Source organism: Dreissena polymorpha, chromosome 5 (genome assembly GCF_020536995.1).
Source record: "Dreissena polymorpha isolate Duluth1 chromosome 5, UMN_Dpol_1.0, whole genome shotgun sequence".
NCBI lineage: Eukaryota > Metazoa > Mollusca > Bivalvia > Myida > Dreissenidae > Dreissena > Dreissena polymorpha.
In genome coordinates, this window is record NC_068359.1 from 636,677 (window position 1) to 656,799 (window position 20,123).

Below are 20,123 nucleotides of genomic sequence, written 5' to 3' on the forward strand. Positions count from 1 at the left end.
AAAACTTTGGGGAGCATCACCCGTCTCCAACGGTTTCTTGTTTTTAAAGCATGGAAAGCCTACCTAAAAATGTGCGTGTAGTTCAGTGAAATGATGCCGATTAAGAAATTAATACATTAGATTATATTTGGATAGTGCCCATAACGGGTGCGCTACCTTAATGGTTCAATTAAAATATTTGTTTGTATTTGTAAATTAATTATTATTCACTGTGTGTGAAGTAAAAAATTCATTATTTTGAGAAAACAAACATTATTTTTTAATAAATGACCAGGCTGGTTGTCTGCAAATTTTGGTGAAAATCTCCCTGAAAGGTGTGATATTTGTGATATTTAGTTACGTGTGACATAATTTTTCATACGCCTGTTTGTCAAAACAGGACATATTATAGTTTCGCCCAATATCTAGGTCAAGTACGATTATGGGTCATGCCGGGTCAAAAACTAGGTCAAGGGGTCAATAAGTGCATTTTATGGATTTAAAATGGTGTCCGCTCTCTAATTGAAGTAGTTTTCATCCGATCTTCACCAAACTTGGTCAGCAGTTGTATCTAGACAATATCTAGGTCAAGTTCAAATATGGGTCATGCCGGGTCAAAAACTAGGTAATGGGGTCTCTTAGTGCATTCAAGGATTGAGCATGGTGTCCGCTCTCTAATTGAAGTAGTTTTTATTCCAATCTTCACCAAATTTGGTCAGAAGTTGTGTCTCAATAACATCTAGGTCAAGTTTAAATATGGGTCATGCAGGGTCAAAAACTAGGTCACCTGGTCACTTAGTGCATATCAAGCATTTAGCATGGTGTCCCCTCTCTAATTGGAGTAGTTTTCGTCCGATCTTCACCAAACTTTATCAGAAGTTGTATCTAGACAATATCTAGGTCAGGTTTTAATATGGGTCTTGCTGGATCAAAAACTAGGTCACGGGGTCACTTGGTGCATTTCAAGGATTTAGCAAGGTGTCCGCTCTATAATTGAAGTACTTTTCATCCGATCTTCACCAAATTTGGTCAGAAGTTGTGTCTTAATGATATCTAGGTCAAGTTCAAATATGGGTCCTGCCGGGTCAAAAACTAGGTCATGAGGTCACTTAGTGCATTTCAAGCATTTAGCATGGTGTCTGCTTTTCATCTGATCTTCACCAAGTTTGTTCAGAAGTTGTGTCTGGATGATATCTAGGTCAAGTTCAATTATGTGCTGCTTAATATTTAGCTCGGCTGTTTTCGGAGAAAACCCGAGGTATTGTCGTAGCCAGCTCTTCGTGTCATGTCGTGTCGTGTCATGTCGTGTCAGTCGTCGTGTCCACTGTCCGCGTCGTGACATTTTGTCAAGGTTTTGAACATTGGCTCTAAAATCAAACTGCTTCCACCTGCAACTTTGAAACTAAATATGTAGCTGCACCTTGATGAATTCTACACGCCACACCCATATTTGGGTCACTAGGTCAAAGGTCAAGGTCACTGTGACCTCTAAAAAAAATAATCTGACAAGCTTTCATTTCTAAAACAAGGGACAAAATTGTCACAAAACCAGGTTTTCATTGGGAAAAAAAAAATCTGATAAAGGGAGAAAACTCAAACTGAACTTTTGAAATGAACAAACAAAATTAACCCCCTTTGTAAGTTTGTTTTTAAAAAAAATCTATTTTTAGTCGTGGCGACCTTGACATTGGAGATATTGACGTGATTCTTTTGTGCGACACACCGTCCCATGATGGTGAACAAATGTGCCAAATGATTTTAAAATCTCACAATGAATGACATAGTTATGGCCAGGACAAGCTCATTTATGGCCATTTTTGACCTTTGAACTCAAAGTGTGACCTTGACCTTGGAGATATCGACGTAATTATTTCGCGTGACACACCGTCCAATGATGGTGAACAAATGTGCCAAATGATTTTAAAATCTGACAATGAACGACATAGTTATGGCCCGGACAAGCTTGTTCCGCCCGCCAGCCAGCCAGCCAGCCAGCCCGCCCGCATTCGCCAATGTAATAACCAGTTTTTTCCTTCGGAAAACCTGGTTAAAAATGCACCCGCAGCCGAGCGTGGCACCCGTTATGCGTTGCTCTTGTCAAAATATATCATTTTGCCACTCAAATGGTAAAGTTACCAAGTTGTCCAAAACCTTCAAACGAGATATCTTGTGACAGTTTGGCACTCTTGTTTGTTTATATGATTCTTGATAGCCTAGATTCTATGAATTGTTATCCAATTCAATGACATAATGCTTAGTCATGATAATATTTTGGACAAATTTCAAAATGGCCATTTGGAAGCAATCTTGGATTTTAGTTTTCCAACTACCTGTATGAGATGGTATGTTGTGTGTGTGCATATCCATGAAGCATACTTATATCATCATAAAATATTTATATAACAAGTGTTCCGCAGTCGGAGACATATGCCCCAAAACAGGGCTTTGAACTAGTGACCCCTATTTCAATAGGGGTCATCTACTGTTCAAGGCCAATGCACATGTGAAGTAACAAGCAAATCGGTCAATTGGTTGACGAGTTATTGATCGGAAACGATTTTAACACTTTGTGTGATAGTGACCTTTGACCCAGGGACCCCGATTTCAATATATTTAATTCGGAAATTGCTCTGTGGGTTTTTCCGATTTCTGAGCGCGCGCAGGAGAAACAAACATTGTCATTAACACAGTAATGACCAGTAGCGTTGATATCCGATTTGCCTGCCATTCAGTAGTGGATAATAAGTCTTTTGTTGTTATTATATTACTATTATTATTAATAATTACACATAACAAATATAACACTGATATACATGTATGTTAGACGTTTAATACAGGCTGAAAGTCTAAATACACCGTTCAGATGTACAGCCGCCTTTACGAATGATTCCAGTAGCTGACATCCTTAAAATACATGAAAAACAGACTTTGTCAGCTGTATGGTAATGAAGAAACCTATACAAACGGCTTGACATATGCAATATTACTTCTAAAAAACATTATTCACGTTCTTGTTTTTTCAGCATGCTTTATAAATATAGCAAATAAAAGTAATGTATGGTAAAGCTCGTTAGTGATGTGCCTTCTAATCTTAACGTCCTAGTCTTAAGCGAATAATGTTCTTTATTTTTCAGATTAGATTACACAAAAGCATCACAACAGAGCTATATCAATAGAATATAAATATCCAACTGATATGTAACGATATATTAGCTCAAGTACTACGAATGGACTGAGGATAATAATGTTTTTGTTGTTCTGTACTTGTCTGTATGATTTAAAATATATTTGAATAGTATAATATATATACGATGGAGTCAATGTCTTGGTGGTTTCGTTTACAAACTTCCATTAAAACTGTATGCCCAGGCCTACGCACAGTATATGCAATGACATAGTTACGTGACCGAAGCTGTTTACATGTGCATTCAGCATTATATCGTGTGACATAGTATTTTTACAAATTAAACACGATCGAGATTAGTTCATCTAAAGAAAAATGATTAAATAATGGTATTTTTATCAACTACATGTATAACGAAAGTTTGAACAGAAAAAGTGGTGTTTACTATTCAGCGACAAGAGAAATTATTGATTCATTCTCTTTTAAAATATGCTAGTCAGCTTTTGTTTGTACATACCGCGCGTGCTGAAATATAGGAAAAACCCAAACTGGAGATTTCCTAATAACAACTATTGGGGTCATCTAATGTCCAAGGGCAATGCACATGTGAAGTATCAAGCCAATCGGACAATTGGTTGAGTTATTGATCGGAAACGATTTCACACTTAGTGTGATAGTGACCTTGACCTTTGACCAAGTGACCTCAATTAAATAGGGGTCATCTACTGTCCATGGCCAATGCACATGTGAAGTATCAAGCCAATCGGTATATTCGTTGACGAGTTATTGATCGGAAACCACTTAGTGTGATAGTGACCTTGGCTTTTGACCTAGTGACCTCAATTTCAATAGGGGTCATCTACTTTCCAAGGCCAATTCACATGTAAAGTATCAAGCCAATGGGTCAATTCGTTGACGGGTTATTGATAGGAAACAATTTTCACACTTAGTGTGATAGTGACCTTGACCTTTGACCAAGTGACCATAATTTCAATACGGGTCATTTTCTTTCTAAGGCCAATCCACATGTGAAGTATCAAGCCAATCGGATAAATCGTTGACGATTTATTGATTTGAAAACACTAAGTGTGATTGTGACTTTGACCTAGTGACCTCAATTTTAATAGGGGTCATCTACTGTTCAAGGCCGATGCACATGCGAAGTATCAAGCCAATCGGTAAATTCGTTAACGAGTTATTGATCGGAAACGATTTTCACACTTAGTCTGATATTGACCTTGTCCTTTGACCTAGTGACCCCAATTTCAATAGGGGTCATCTTGTGTCCAAGGCCAATGCACATGCGAAGTATCAAGCCAAACGTTAATTCGTTAATCTTTGTCCAAGTGACCCCACTTTCAATAGGGTTATCTACTTTCCAAGGCTAATGCACATATGAAGTATCAAGCCAATCGGTAAATTCGTTGAAGAGTTATTGATCGGAAACCACTTAGTGTGATAGTGACCTTGACCTTTGACCTAGTGATCACAATTTCAATAGGGGTCATCTACTGTCCAAGGCCGATGCACATGTGAAGTATCAAGCCAATCGGTAAATTCGTTAACGAGTTATTGATCGAAAACGATTTTCACACTTAGTCTGATAGTAACCTTGACCTTGGACCAACTAACACCAATTGCAATAGAGGTCATCTACTGTCCAATGTTAATGCACATGTGAGGTATCTAGCCAATTTGTCAATTCGTTGACGAGTTATGGATCGGAAACGAACTGGTCTACCGACACTCAGACTTTTCTACCGACAGACAGACCGACTGACTTCCAGCAAATCAATATACGCATTCTTCTTCGAAGAGGGGCATAATAATAATACAATAACAGGTAAAATGCTATTATATTATGAGTAAACAAACAACAAAACAAACTCAGAACTTAATATTTAAAATAACTTATACATTTGTAATTTGACACAAAATACAAAAACAATAATATATAAATTTACGAAATTTACAATGGAAATGTATAATATCACTGTTAAATCTACCCGGACAATTAGTTAAAATTAGTTAAACCAGAATTTTTCTTGTTGATGAACACAACACATTAATAACAATAAAAAATCACATCAAAAAGCGCCAGAATGGTTTGGTAATAATTGTAAAACTGCAAAATGCAACTTCCATAACGCAAAATATAACTTTAATTTGAATAAGTCTAACTCAAACAGACAACAATTTGTACATTATAGAACAAAATATAACGTTATTCGAAGAAAAGCAAAATATAGACATAAGATGAATGGTAGCACGAGGTTATATAACCCTGCAAACACACAACCAAAAACTTTCTAGAAAACACATAAAAATGCTTTAAACCGTATCCAGTGCTCCAGATAACATGCGTAAAGGCATAAAAACGAATTAAATTATTTAAATAACGATTTAGATTTAAAATCTTTGCGTAAAGTTACGCATTGAAAAATTAAAACACGAAATCGAAATTTTTGAACGTGCGTAAATCTTCCAGTAGCAAATTATGTATGGTAAACATTTCATCCCGGTTCTGGCTCGTCTTGGCGCTCAATTAAAGCTACAACTTTAAATCAACCTCACTCAAGCGTTTGCTGTGAGGAAGAGCCACACCTAAGAATGGTCCAAAGGCCAAACGGTCTCGATTCTGTTCTCCTAGATTTGCAGGCGAGTCATTAGTGTTTATTGTACCATTTTAATTACACTAATCGTAATTTTTATACACAAGTAATATACTGTATACCTATTTAAAATTCCATTAAAATTAAATGTTAAATATGGTTTGTGATATGACTTTAACGGCGACCAAAAGGCCATTATGACCTATATAAAGCCGAAGTTTAAGTGACCGTTTTACAGAATTTTTTTTATGGCCTACTGAAGCGATGTATTGAAGCGTGGAAGTCAACAAAGCCATTTCAGTGTCAAAAGTCCTCGCTGCATGCATTTTTTCAATTAGATTCAAATACCCAAAGCATGGTTTAGTCAATAATTGGTGAACTTATAAGCTCTTGTGTAAATGACTGCGAATCTAAAGCACTCAAAATTATTTGGTAATATATTGTTAAGAATTAATTTCATAAATAGGGGGTAAAATAAGAATTTATTTTTAAAATAGGGAGTAAATAAGAATTTGACCAAATTTTTATCTGGAGCTCTGACCGTATCATACAAATACAGACCAAGCGCACATGAACGAAATGTTTAATCGTTTTAATGACTTAATCGGAAACGTTCCATGTGATAATATAGTTAATGAAATAAATGCACATAATTTAAATACAGTAGACCACAAACCGAAAATGGCCATCTGGATTCGCCAATTTCAGAGTCGGAAATATATCAAGCAGTTTGTAAACAAAATAATGGCAAATCAAGTGGATCCGTTAATATTTCAGCTAAAATAATTGAAACAGCATATAATTCTATTAAACCGTACCTCACAACTATATTCAATAACATTTTTGATACTGCACACTTTCCTGAGAGCTGGGGAATAGGTTACATCACACCAATATTTAAAGGCGGAGACCCGAGCGATGCAAAAAAATATCGCGGAATAACATTACATAATATCTTATCAAATATATATTCTCAGATTCTTTTAAACAACTGTGCAAATGGTGTAAGGAAAATGAAATTATATCTGACCAATTTGGTTACCAAAATGGAAGAGCACAGTCGACTGTATCTTTATATTGAACAGTATAATCAACAAAGTCTTAAACTCTCGCCAAAAATTTTATTGCATTTTTATTGATTATGCTAAATGTTATGACAGTATAAATCGTTCATTACTATGGCAAAAGTTAATTGCGCACACATAAGCTCTAAAAGCAGTCTCTGCACTCATAGCCATCAGTGAAATCAGCCGTAAGGCTAAACAGTAAAATATCCGAATAGACGAGTTAACGCGTGACGTCACACGCACCTGCAAAGTTTAGACTCCGCCCACTGGTTGGCAAAAAGAGGTGGAATTCATATAAGCGCATATAGAGAAGGTTGACATAATCTTCGTTTTTATTGATACTCATGAACTGCATCAAATATAATTTTACTATTTATGTCTGAATAAAACATAAGCATGCGTGGAAATTCATTTTTGGAACGATTATATTGTTATTATTTGTTTTTACTAAAAACGAGCTATGGAGTGGAACGTACACTATCTACGAGCTCGGTATGTGGTTACCACAAAAATCTCTACTAAACGCATTTTCACGTCCATTTTAGATACAAAATTTCAGAAATGGAATTTTTTTTAGAATAAATTAAATTTAATGAAAGAACACAAATAAGGATGAAAACAAACAACAAATAGATCGCTTTTTGTTCGCAACATATAGTAACTGATTTTAACCTTAATATATCTGTACAAACTTACCTTGTTACACAACAAATAAATTCATAAATCTAATTGTTTTATTTAATTGTGCACACCAATTTTGACACTTTTGTTTCAGCATTTCTAACCTGGTGTTTAATGGCACCGTTGTTCGTCACAAGCATATTATCTCGTTATGATCGGAGACTGCCCAGACAATTACACAGAAAACATGCCGGTGTCATAAACATAGGGACCAATACTTTAATTGGGTCCCTGCATAGACCACATGTGGCAGACTTTATGATACCTCCATGTCATCTCTTGGCATATTGAGCAGTCATATTGAGAAAGCCAAATATTAAAGCCAAAATACGTAACATTTGCTTTAATAAATAATTTAACATATTAAAAAAAGAAGATATTTGTCTGAAACGGATTAACAAGAACATGCGTATTTATATGTAAGCCAGTTTAATCATAATAATACAGTGCTTTATAACTTTAAATTTAAAATATTGTTCAATATTACTGCTACACAATTGATGTATTTACCGCGGGTACCGGCAAATGTAAACTCGTCAATTTAGGTGGCAGGGGATATATCAGTGAAAGGGGGGTCCATGAAAATTACATATCTTTAGGGTAGGTGTTACCTATGGTCTTTAAAAATCAATTAGGTATTTATAAGATGTATTTCTTGTGTTAGGTTGTAGAAAGAATGTCTCAAAATTTTGGAAAAAAACATTACAACTAGCCACAGCTCCCTAGCAAGGAAATTTTGAATCTTCAAAAAGGAGGTTTTCACTTTTGTCGGAAGTCAATATTTCACGCTGCAGAAACAGAACAAAATTTTGAAGGTAAATTGTGAAAAATCTAAACGTATGGGAGACACTTTTCTAGGCAAATAAACAAAGCACAGGGATGAAATTAGTGAGTAATGTAGCCAAAACTAGGATTGCATTCTGTTTGAATGTTCTGTGCATGCCATGAAATGGGTCAAATTTCTCAATTTTTCATTAAAAATGAGGTGGGTGGGGGGAAAGATCAAGGGCCATAGTTTCACAAGTGAAGAAGCCAGCCTTGTCTTTGGTTGTATTTTCAATGTATATTGCCTATGCTATGACACTGACACAAAAAGGCTTTCTTGTGTCACTTTCTGTTTTGATGCAATGGATTTGACTGTTTGCGGCCTTTCGGAACTCGAAATTTGGTCAAAAATATATCCCCTGCCCCCTTAATAGCAAAACGCAAAATTTTAAAATTGTGTATATCATACGAAAATTGATACATGTATTCCACAAATGTGTTGCGGTAACAAATCGAACATAATTTTGCATATATCTTTTAACCGCTATGGTTGAGATTATGGAAAACAAAGGGAGGTAATAATGTAAAAACCATTGCTAATTTTAGGAAAATTTCACGTGTGCTGGTTTCGCACTGGAAAACAATGTTTAAACTCATATTTGTGTAATGGCATCTACATTTGCACATTTTCTGAGCTTGAATACTTAAATAAGCAAGATAAGTCTGCAGTTTTGTAGAAAAAGTTGGTAAAAATAGGAAAATTATGCAAAATAGTGGTTTGTAACATGCCGCAAACATAAATTCTTTTTTTCTTCTTATTTGAAGTCATTATGGCAACATATTTCTTCATGTGACACCTAACCGATGAAGAAAGACTAAGATTGAAGCATTTATTTGATAAAAAATACGAAATAATAAGTGAATGCCACATCTGGAAGGGGGCGTACACTCCAAGCGTCTATGGTGTTCTGCGGTGTAGTTTCCGCGGCAAAAGGCTAAGGCTTAAAGCTCACCATGCACTATATTATCTTGAAAATAAACATGCCATGTCATCAAAAATGCATGTGTCACATTTATGCCACAGTAAACTTTGTGTCAACATCAAGCACTTAAGTTATGGGCCTCAAAGCATTAACAAAAGGAAAATATGTGCTCATGAAGGTTCCTTATGCACTTGAAAATGTTTCCAAGCTGTGTCTTGTTTACAATGATGTTCTCATAGTCAGATACATTTGCCCACTGTTTCCAATTGTAGCACTTTGATTTTCAGACTGTGGTACTGTTTGATGTGGTCGCAGTTTAATAGGGAGAACGAGTGGACCCCGAGAACGATTACACGCATTCAAGACATCGTAAGCCACAGAATCACCCAATCGCACGACACTTTCCAGGTCAGGGTCTGAATTCAACGGAATAGAATCTTGAACTTGTTTCTCTACACAGGGCACATGCCTGCAGAAACTTTATAGTTTGGAAATACTCCTTTTTTGAAAAGTACACCTTTGTTTTTCCTAGCGTGATTGTTTTTATAACTGTGCTGTGATTTCTTATGGAGTGATCTAATTTTGAATGGTATTTTAATGAATGAATATCAATATTTGGTGCATGTATTATGTAATCATATGGGAATATACATCTGTAAGACTGATTGATAGTGTCAATAATCATTTTAAACATTTGACATATAACTTGTGTGCTTCTCTACTAAATAGAGTCAAATGTTGTGAATAGGAACACTATTTTTTTATTATTTCTGTTCTGGTTGTTTCCCTTGAATTGTGTGAATTTTTGGAATTACTATGAAATACAAACAAAACACAGGATACAGTTCAGAAATGTTGCATTTAATTCATTAAACATTATATTTTAATATAACAAAAGCTTTTTGTTTTATTATGCATATATTAAAAAACTTAATTAAGGTGGCAGGGGATATATCAGTGAAAGGGGGGTCCATGAAAATTACATATCTTTAGGGTAGGTGTTACCTATGGTCTTTAAAAATCAATTAGGTATTTATAAGATGTATTTCTTGTGTTAGGTTGTAGAAAGAATGTCTCAAAATTTTGGAAAAAAACATTACAACTAGCCACAGCTCCCTAGCAAGGAAATTTTGAATCTTCAAAAAGGAGGTTTTCACTTTTGTCGGAAGTCAATATTTCACGCTGCAGAAACAGAACAAAATTTTGAAGGTAAATTGTGAAAAATCTAAACGTATGGGAGACACTTTTCTAGGCAAATAAACAAAGCACAGGGATGAAATTAGTGAGTAATGTAGCCAAAACTAGGATTGCATTCTGTTTGAATGTTCTGTGCATGCCATGAAATGGGTCAAATTTCTCAATTTTTCATTAAAAATGAGGTGGGTGGGGGGAAAGATCAAGGGCCATAGTTTCACAAGTGAAGAAGCCAGCCTTGTCTTTGGTTGTATTTTCAATGTATATTGCCTATGCTATGACACTGACACAAAAAGGCTTTCTTGTGTCACTTTCTGTTTTGATGCAATGGATTTGACTGTTTGCGGCCTTTCGGAACTCGAAATTTGGTCAAAAATATATCCCCTGCCCCCTTAGTGTAAAGATTGTACGTTCTTGCATTGCACGTAACACCATAATGACACCAAGCAATCACAATGGAAAAACAATATTTGCGTAAAATAAATTAAATTAATATATATATTTATCATAAAATGCTAGATTGTTAAATGTATCACTCCGTATTACTTGTTAAGAGATTTCAATATACATGCAAAGACAGTTCCATTTGCACAAGATGCAGGTTTTATTTTCATTTGTATATTAAAATTTATTAATATTGTAATTCAATGGAAACGAAACGAAAATTCATTCTATGGAAAAGAAAATTACCACAATATTTAACGATTGTAATGTATTCCGTTTTTTATGGCTTTGTTTTATAATTGATTAAATGGGCCTCTTATAATACACTTTTGATCGCTGATGAGCAATAACAATATCCACACCGTTTATAGTTATAATCAAATTAATATATGTTTTATAAGCTTTTAAATATCATTTTTTAAAGTCTTACTATAAAAAAGAATACGGCTAATTTATTGTTTTGTTGTGTGGTATTGTCAGTATTTAGTCTTCCGACCACGTTTACTCTGATGCTAATAACTAATTTGTATTTTTATAAAGAGGAAATTATACATATGATGATACATTTATTTATTGGTACTAAATATGATATATTTGCACTATTGTATAAGAGTTGTAATGTTTATTTCGGATTTTTTTATCGTTTAATTGACTAAACAAAAGCCCTGTATACATGTTTTACGTTACTGTAACCAGTGTTTTTGCCAACCAGTCAGTGCGCATGCGCGGAAAATCCCGAATGTAAACAATAACAATTAACTCGTCTATACATATATTCATACTTTGGTGTAAAACAAGGCGACCCGTGCTCAAGCATCATATTCATGATGTTCTTAAATTACATTATTGAAAATATGTATTCTAATATTGAAGGAATCATTTTGATTAACGATATACAATTATTTTTATTGTCGTATGCCGATGATCAGGTCCTATTTTCAACTTTACCCACATTAACCCAACTTATGTTTAATGACATTGAAAACTTTTGTAATATATATGAATTTAAAATCAATATTAGCAAAACAAAAGTTGTCACTTTCGAAAACAGTATGAGTTCCCATCTAAAGAAAAATTAAATCTTTTTGATAAATTAATGACCCCGGTTCTTCACTATTTTGCTGAAATCTGGGGACAAGATTCTGGAAAAGAATTAGAGATTATTCATTCAAAGTTTTTAAGAAATTTTTTATGTGTCAACAAATCAACAAATTTATCAGCACTCTATGGCGAATTAGGACGATACCCCTTATCTGTCATACGAAAATTACATATATTTAAATATTGGTTTAAAATAATATCATGTACAAACGATAGCCTTATAACAATAGCATATACATTACTGTTCAATTACGCAAATCAAAACGTAACGTACAACAAAAGAAATTAAGCTTATCAAATTAAATCAATACTAGAGCAGCTAGGTTTAAGTTCTGTTTGGACTGAACAAGAAACCCTGACAGAAAAATCTGAACAGACATACACTTTCAATCTAATTAAACAACGTTTATTTGAACATTACAAACAACACTGGTAGAGTGAAATCAATAATTCGTCAAGACTAACTACACATTGCCGCATCAAGAATACGTTTAATACAGAACAATATCTTGACATACTTAAAAAGAAACAATTCAAAATAGCACTAACTCAATTTCGCCTATCATCACACAGATTAGAAATAGAACGAGGTCGATACCACAATATTTAAAAACATATTTAAAGTCATATTATCAAGCACGGCCAACAATGTGCATTATATAATTATATATTTCGAAAGATCAATTATTTCTTTTTTATTTTGTGTTCTCATTAACATATCGAACTTATTTAACACAAAATGAAAACGAAACAATTAATCTTTCGAAATATATATATAATGCAAATTGTTTAAGGAACAATTTAGAAACAAATGAATTCATCTTAAGTATACTATTAATCTTAGAATTAGATCTAAAACAGTGTATTCTTTATCTCATTATTCTTATTAGCAATTGCCGTTATCAATTTTGAATGAAAATATCATATGGTATGAGCCAGTCAAATATTTGTTATTCTTTATCTCATTATTTTTATTAGAAACTGTAATTATCTATATTAAACTTAAAGAAATATATAATATGTTATGAATCAGACAAATCTTTGTTAACTTCTATCATTACTTAATTTTCATAATTATTATCATCCACGTCACCACACTTGTGTATTTTTGCATTTAGCTAAGAACCAATTGTAATGCTTAAAAGCTTACAAATGTTGTTGTTGCTGTTGTTGTTAAATTACTAACTCCTTAATTATAACAAATAGCACTTAACAGTTCTTTTGTTTTCCACCAAACGCTATTAGGTATATGAACTGATTAGTAAACATTGTGTATTTACAATAACTTTGTATTTGAAATATTATCATAATATTGGTTCAAATTATGTCGCTAGGATTGAATCTATAATATAGTTTATTTAAGAATCCTTATTATACTATCTGTATATTTCAACCGTTTAACTATAATATTATGAGATTTATCTATGCATGCAGTTAACCAACGTTCATATTATACATCCATAACAGTTTCGGATTGTTTTAAGCAAATACAATGAAACAGCGCATGAATAAGAATAGGTATTCTAATTAAAAGAATAAGGAGCAGATGTAATCCAATCGAAAATTACAATTTCATGATATAACGTATTATGTGTTTCTGATATTATATTAACATAGGTTCAAGCCATAGAGATGCATAGTGAAATTAACTGAATGTTGCATTTTATGGACCAAAAAAAAAAAAAATAACTTTGAATTTGGAATTTTTCTGGCAGCAATTGGGAAATTTCTTGTTTTACCCTGATTGGGAAAGTGACGTTTTCCGGTACTTTATAAAGAAGACAAAAATCGCTGTAATGATATCTCAACAGAGTTACAGAAATCGTTCCAGTCCGTTGAAAAACATGGCCATCTGGGGGCACATTATTTTGGCAAATCTATTAACACAAATAAATAATAACAATCTGCTAGCTGACAATTCCATCTATATAGTTTGTGTGTTTATAAATCTTAATATTATGTATTATGAAAAAAATCATTATAGAGATTACCAACTAAAAACAGTAATGTTCATTTGAGTCACTGGTGAGCGCCTTAGGGCCATTATTATAACACAGTATTATATGACTTTAGAAAAAGACATTACTTGGAATGGATATCAATTCGGTGATTTTTCGCAACCCCCCCTCCCCCTGACAAATTAATGTTCTGGATGCATTTTTAAATATTCTGTCCATAGTATTAGTATACTTAGCACTTTTCTGTCACCGTTTCATAATCATATATGTTTTTTTTACTGTATTTATCAACCGTGTTCATGCACACATGGACATGATTTCATTTTTTTGGATGTTCAATAGTTCCAATTCTGGACAACCAGTTTTGAAGGAAAATCCATTTATATGATGCATTTAAATATGGTGAAAAGATGTGTGGCGGATCGGTAAGCTCAGTCGGGAGAGCACACGACATGTAAGCGAGGTGTCCCGGGTTCGATTCCCGGACTGGCTGCACAATTTTCACCACCCGACGACAATGGCGCCCAACGGGGGACCGTGGCGTTTGGAGTTCTCAATAGAACTTGCCCGTGGGTTCGTCGAGTTCAGTAATTCGTTTTCTCTGTCTTGAATTCGAGGAAGAATTCTAACTTGGCAGGGGAGAATGTCACAGTACCGAACTTAAGCGGGATTTGTGAAAAGATGTGTGGCGGACCGGTTAGGTCAGTCGGGAGATCACTCGCCCTGTAAGCGAGTTTTCCCGGGTTCGAGTCCCGGACTGGCTGCACACCTTTCACCACCCGGCGACAGAGACACTGACTTTTCTGGTTATTTTCATGTTTTAAAAATTATCTCTAAACGTGTCTGCAGGCATTCTCCTAAACTTTTCACACAAACAAATCAATATTGCAAGCATGTCACTGATGATATGAAGTTGTGCATGAGCCATTTTTATCGTCCTGTGTTTTAAAGTATGAAAGGTATAAATCATGGTGGGTCTCTGATGTTTTGTAACATGTGCGTGCAGTTAATCGGGGTGGGTCGCTGATGTTTTTGTAATATGTGCGTGCTGTAAATCAGGGTGGGTCGCTGAAGTGTTTGTAACATGTTCCTGCAGTAAATCAGGGTGGGTCGCTGATGTGCTTGTAACATCAGGGTTCCCGCTGTCGATCGCCATTGGCGCCAATTGCGACAAAATAAAAAATCTGGCGACAAAATTTCGTAAATGGCGATTTTAAAAAAATCGTCATTTTTCTGCATTTATATTTTCTTAAAATGCCAAAAGACGCTGTGTTTACCAGCCGCTTTACGGCAGTCGTAATACTATAGATTTCCATGATGTAAGCGATACAGCTGTTTTCAATGGAGCGTGGAGCTGACTGCATACTACCGCAAAGTGCCATGTTATGGTGATAATTGCGATTATCTGGAGTGTTGTTGCAAGTTATCTTAATTGGTCGGCAGTTTTATTGCATCAGAGATAAGGCAATATTGAAATATGCCGACTTTGCGCATGTAAATGTGAAGTGTTTGTCACAGTGTTCGAAGCAGATTCAAGACCATTAAATTGACAACAATGACAATCAAAAAGGTAAGAATCGATTGTTTTTAGAAAAATCGGGTGTAATTATAGAAAATAGTAAAACATTTTACATGTATTGGTTCTATTTAAACGGTGACATATTTCTGTTTCACTCGTCAAAATGGCAAGTTCAGAGTGTAAAACGACTTTTAAAAAGTGAACATTAGATTCTGCTAATTTTGAGACTCATTCAAAATGCAAACGTTCCCCTCCCTAACATTCACCAGCTAACAAACAAAAACCAAACAAAGACAGTTGTTTATCAGAATTTTATTTCCTTCAATATGATTTCCAACACACAATCTATGCTGTATGAACTCTTTATATCCTCATCACTTATCAATTCACTCACTACCGAAATTACTGTTTTAAGAAAGGTAAACATAGTTAAGCACATTTATATTATTCATAAACTACACATTAATTGATTATTATTAGTTTAATATTAATATTATATCTCCCTTTTTGTATTTTCAGAATACCATAGAGCTTATGAAGCACCAATACTGCAGCAACATATTCAGGCTGCTAAGAAGGTGTCAATCAACAAGAGTTACAACTGATTGAATGTGCCTTTATTTAATGAACAATTTTAAATGTGTTGTTATTATAAATACTACTGTTATTAAATCAATTCCTTTAACATACTGTAAATGCTCATTTTTTTTTGGTATTATAATAACATGATCTTCATTGCCCAAATGTTGCCCCAGTGTGGCGACAACTTTTTTAATTTGGCGAAAGTAAGTGGCGACAACTTTTGAAAGCCCAGAGGGAACCCTGAACATGTGCGTGCAGTAATCCCGGGTGGGTCGCTGAATGGTATATTTGACAGTAAGGAGAAAATGTTCAAACATTGATACATGATTAACCAGATGAAGCGTTTTAGTTTATCAATGTACTCGTTTTACTTCAGCATATTTTTCCATACATCAGACTCAACATTATTTCGACTCCCTTCCATGGACATTCTCATGACAACTTCTCTACAAATCTCGAATTTACGCATTTTCATTGCCTGCAGCATAATATCTGTCTCGTCAGCAAGTCTTTTGTTTCTGAGGAAAAGTCCTCTATTCACAATCATCAGCTCCAGCATCTCCAGTTCCATTCTCCTAGCGCTAAACCATCGAATTGGCTCCGGATGAGGGAGAAGGGCTTGTCTTATCTTTGGTAATCTCAGTATCAACTTTGGACCTTCATTGATCATGTCCGTAATCGTTGATATCCATGAACTCTGTTGCTCATATTCCAACCCACATGCCGCCATAAGATTTCTTTCTGGAATCATGTAGTATGCTAGCTCTTTTGTTGCTAGAGCAACTTTTAGCGCACCCAATCCTTCATATAGCCAGTAAAACAATCTTCTTTCATTAAACCAGATATTAGGGTTTCTTTCCGCTATCCAAAATACTATGTTTTTAACCGTGTACGATGTAACCTCTTTATGACATGGTTTTAATACATCTTTGATCACCATTTTCAGTAAAACATACAGTTTCACTTGAGTGTCATTTAGATTGTTTACCAGTTCCTTCTCTCCGATGTTAAAACACATTCTCCATTCATTATATTTACATGCACTGCCTTTAAATCCGACAGGAGTTAAAAATGCTCCTTGTGATTGAACTTTCTGGACAACGTCCGGTGGCGGCCAAAATCGGAGTCTTGATTCCCATCTTTCCAATATGCTGGGACAGAAATATCGCAGAGCATGTACTAAGTCCACGTGAAAAACACCTTTAATTGTAACGGGAATGGACGGTCCGGCACGCTCATGTTTTGCCGCCCCTAGAACTTTAAAGTCTGATGTTGAATTAATATATAAGTCACTGCTGAAAATTTCGCGACCATTTCCATCATCACACAAAGCATTTTCCACGCCCGACGGGATCATTGTACCTCGTCTCTCAAGAAACATTCGACAGTGTCCGGGGTAACTCGCACGTCTGCATGATCTTAACACGGTCATCACCCTGGGAACGGAATTTGAAGACTTGACACTTTCTTCTAAACATATTACAGTGTTGTTTACCATCATAACATCTGTATCACTTTCCAGGTAGCAGCTCAGCCCCTCTCCCTTGCTACCCGAAACGAGTATAAGTGCTAAACCTTGCCACCATTTAGTCCTCAGCCTGCCAGACTCCCTATAGGCGTCTCTTCTAGCCTGTCTGATATCCGATCCATACCCCAGCCAGTTCATCACAGCACTGATCTCTAATGAGGCATTTTCACTATGAACCTAAAATGTGATTTCGTCAAATACATTCATATTGTAAATACTTAGAGCTTAGTTATATATGCATGTATATTACAAACACGTCTCTGACAAAGATATTGCATTTTATTTATAGCAATTGTAATTCTCGTTTTAACGACCAAAGTGGGATATTTTACCAGACCAAGGAGGTCGGAAACACTAACCTGTCGATGGTCCTCCCCTGGACCTTCACGACCAATGCCTTCTTCAGCCATCTTTTAAGTGCTGAAGTTCGATCGCATGCAATAGAGAGCAGAAACGATTATATTAGCAACAATTTGTAATTTGTGTTTAACAGTTTGGGAATTTTAAACATGTTTTATAACTACTAGTATATAAAAACAGTTAAATTTCACAATGTTATTATTGTTATATCGCATATATGAAATAAAAATGTATAATTAAAGTTTAAAAAAAACCATGATCACGAGTGAAATAATTTTCAAAAAACAGTAAGTGTAGCATTACCTGACGCATATTTGCGGTAAATGAGCTGGCAATACTTAATATAACATGGCACTTGGGAAAATAAACCGAATAAATTACGGATTCAGATATGTGGCACATTTTAAGAAATATATATTTAATATTACATGACTTTGGTGTTCCGGAACGTTTTGTTTTGATTATGTGAGGTTGTCCACCATAACTCTGACCGAGAACTCGTCCGAAAAGCTTCAATCGACAAAAATCAAGATCTAAGGACACTACACCAAGGAATTGGAATACAACAAACGAAGGTCACACCCGAAAATCGACGAACAAAGCAACACATAGTTGACCGGGAACGAACAGCAGGCAGAACCACCAAATGGGCCGGATCCAGGCTTCTAGTAAAAGGACAGAACGGAACCTATCAAGAAGTACACAATTCGGACAATGGGAAGCTAAACATAATTTCGAGGAATGTAAATGGACATCTGCTTAAATTATTCTAATTTTAATTAATCCTAATTAACAAAGTTTTAATTAATTTCAATTAACAAAATTTTAAATAGTTATTGTATTATTTTAGAAACGCTTAATTTTATGTAAGGAATTGTGCACTTTATTTTCGTATAACAATGTTTTAAATTGATACAGTTTTTAATTTATGAAGTTATAGAAATTTTTATTACATAAACAGAGAATTATAGGAAATAAAATCAATCAACAAATGAACAAATAGATGAATGAAAAAACCCACAACGAAACAATAATATCTCTCTTTCGGACTCAATTTTAGAATTACTGCAAACAACCTACTGAACTTAAATCATCCGCGTGTGTTATCCCGTAGATAGATACAAACATGTTAAAACACACTTCATACCTGAGTTTCACCTTTGCGCAATTTAACTATGAATGGAAAACAACAACAACATAAGACGGGTACAAAGGAATCGGAGTTGAGTAACAAATTCCTATCCGAATTCCCCTGTATTGAGAACGTCCGAAAGTAGTCCGGAGAATCGGAAAATTCCGTGACTTAGGGTGAAGGGTCTTGACCCGAATAAATATAAATAAGTTAGTGAGTTCGCGTATTAAAAGTTAAAATGTATACTCACGTGGAAATTTAGATTTTAGCCCCTACCCACATAACCTGAAATGACATTTAAGAACCGCGCACGGCAAACTTGCCAGTGCGTGTTCTGGTATTGTTTCCGGTAAGATTTTTGTTATTATTTACGGATTTTCACACTTAAATTATTGTTTGCTGCATATGAATATTTTCAAACTTAAACTATTGTTCGTTACTTTAATGCATTTTAACTAAGTTCGATAAAGGGTATTTAGGAAAATTACTTAACTGCACAATTTCAGGATAAGTATAGGGATTCTGTATTCATAATAGCCGCTTTTTATGAGTATTATACCAGCAAAAAGAATAAAACAGTTTTCTCATGAATTAATAACTCCTTTGTTTTATTATTTGATAGAAGAATGTTAATGTTTGGATAATGAGAACACTGTTTTGTATGCTTTATTAATTTATAATGATTATCAACTTCATCGCATATATGTATAAAACTTTATTAATTTTAAATATATATTTATGCATGCAAATATTTATGTTGTTTTGATAGATACAGTGCGTGTTCTGGTATTGTTTCAGAGCATAAAATGGGCAGTTTTACACCGACTTAGTTATTTACGTCTCTCACGCACCAGAGAGTATTAGAGCTTAACACTCATTGAGCCAGAAACATGATATAAACAACATTTGTAATTTAAGTACTATTATATGACAATCGAAGGACGGGCAGATCTATTAATAATTAAGCATTGAATAATGTTTCATACAACAAATCATGAAGATCCCGGTATATACAACATAAAATGGATGAAATGGAACTCCCAATTGCGCACGAAAGTATAGTAAAATTGCGTATGGCAATGCTCTAAGAGAAG

General features: G+C 34.6%; 1 protein-coding gene and 1 long non-coding RNA gene across 2 annotated transcripts; one reads left to right on the plus strand and one right to left on the minus strand.

Annotated features, from left to right (window-relative positions):
- Positions 1-15,036: 15,036 nt before the first annotated feature.
- On the plus strand, positions 15,037-16,112 carry LOC127880482 (uncharacterized). The gene is made up of 2 exons (XR_008049543.1): positions 15,037-15,478; positions 15,947-16,112. It is a non-coding gene; the product is annotated as an uncharacterized LOC127880482 (long non-coding RNA).
- Positions 15,457-18,544, minus strand: LOC127880481 (uncharacterized). The gene is made up of 2 exons (XM_052427767.1): positions 17,897-18,544; positions 15,457-17,714 (listed from the first exon to the last, which is right to left on the minus strand). Exons 1-2 carry the CDS (start codon positions 17,945-17,947, stop codon positions 16,377-16,379), a joined length of 1,389 nt encoding a protein of 462 aa, XP_052283727.1. The 5' UTR covers positions 17,948-18,544; the 3' UTR covers positions 15,457-16,376.
- Between the last annotated feature and the right edge of the window lie 1,579 nt (positions 18,545-20,123).

What these genes read in the sequence shown, in the direction of transcription:
- LOC127880481 (XM_052427767.1), bottom strand. Translation starts at nt 17,947, where the DNA reads ATGGCTGAAGAAGGCATTGGTCGTGAAGGTCCAGGGGAGGACCATCGA. An exon ending in CAGGGGAGGACCATCGACAG is followed by an intron (nt 17,715 to 17,896) that starts GTTAGTGTTTCC and finishes ATCACATTTTAG; the next exon opens with GTTCATAGTGAAAATGCCTC.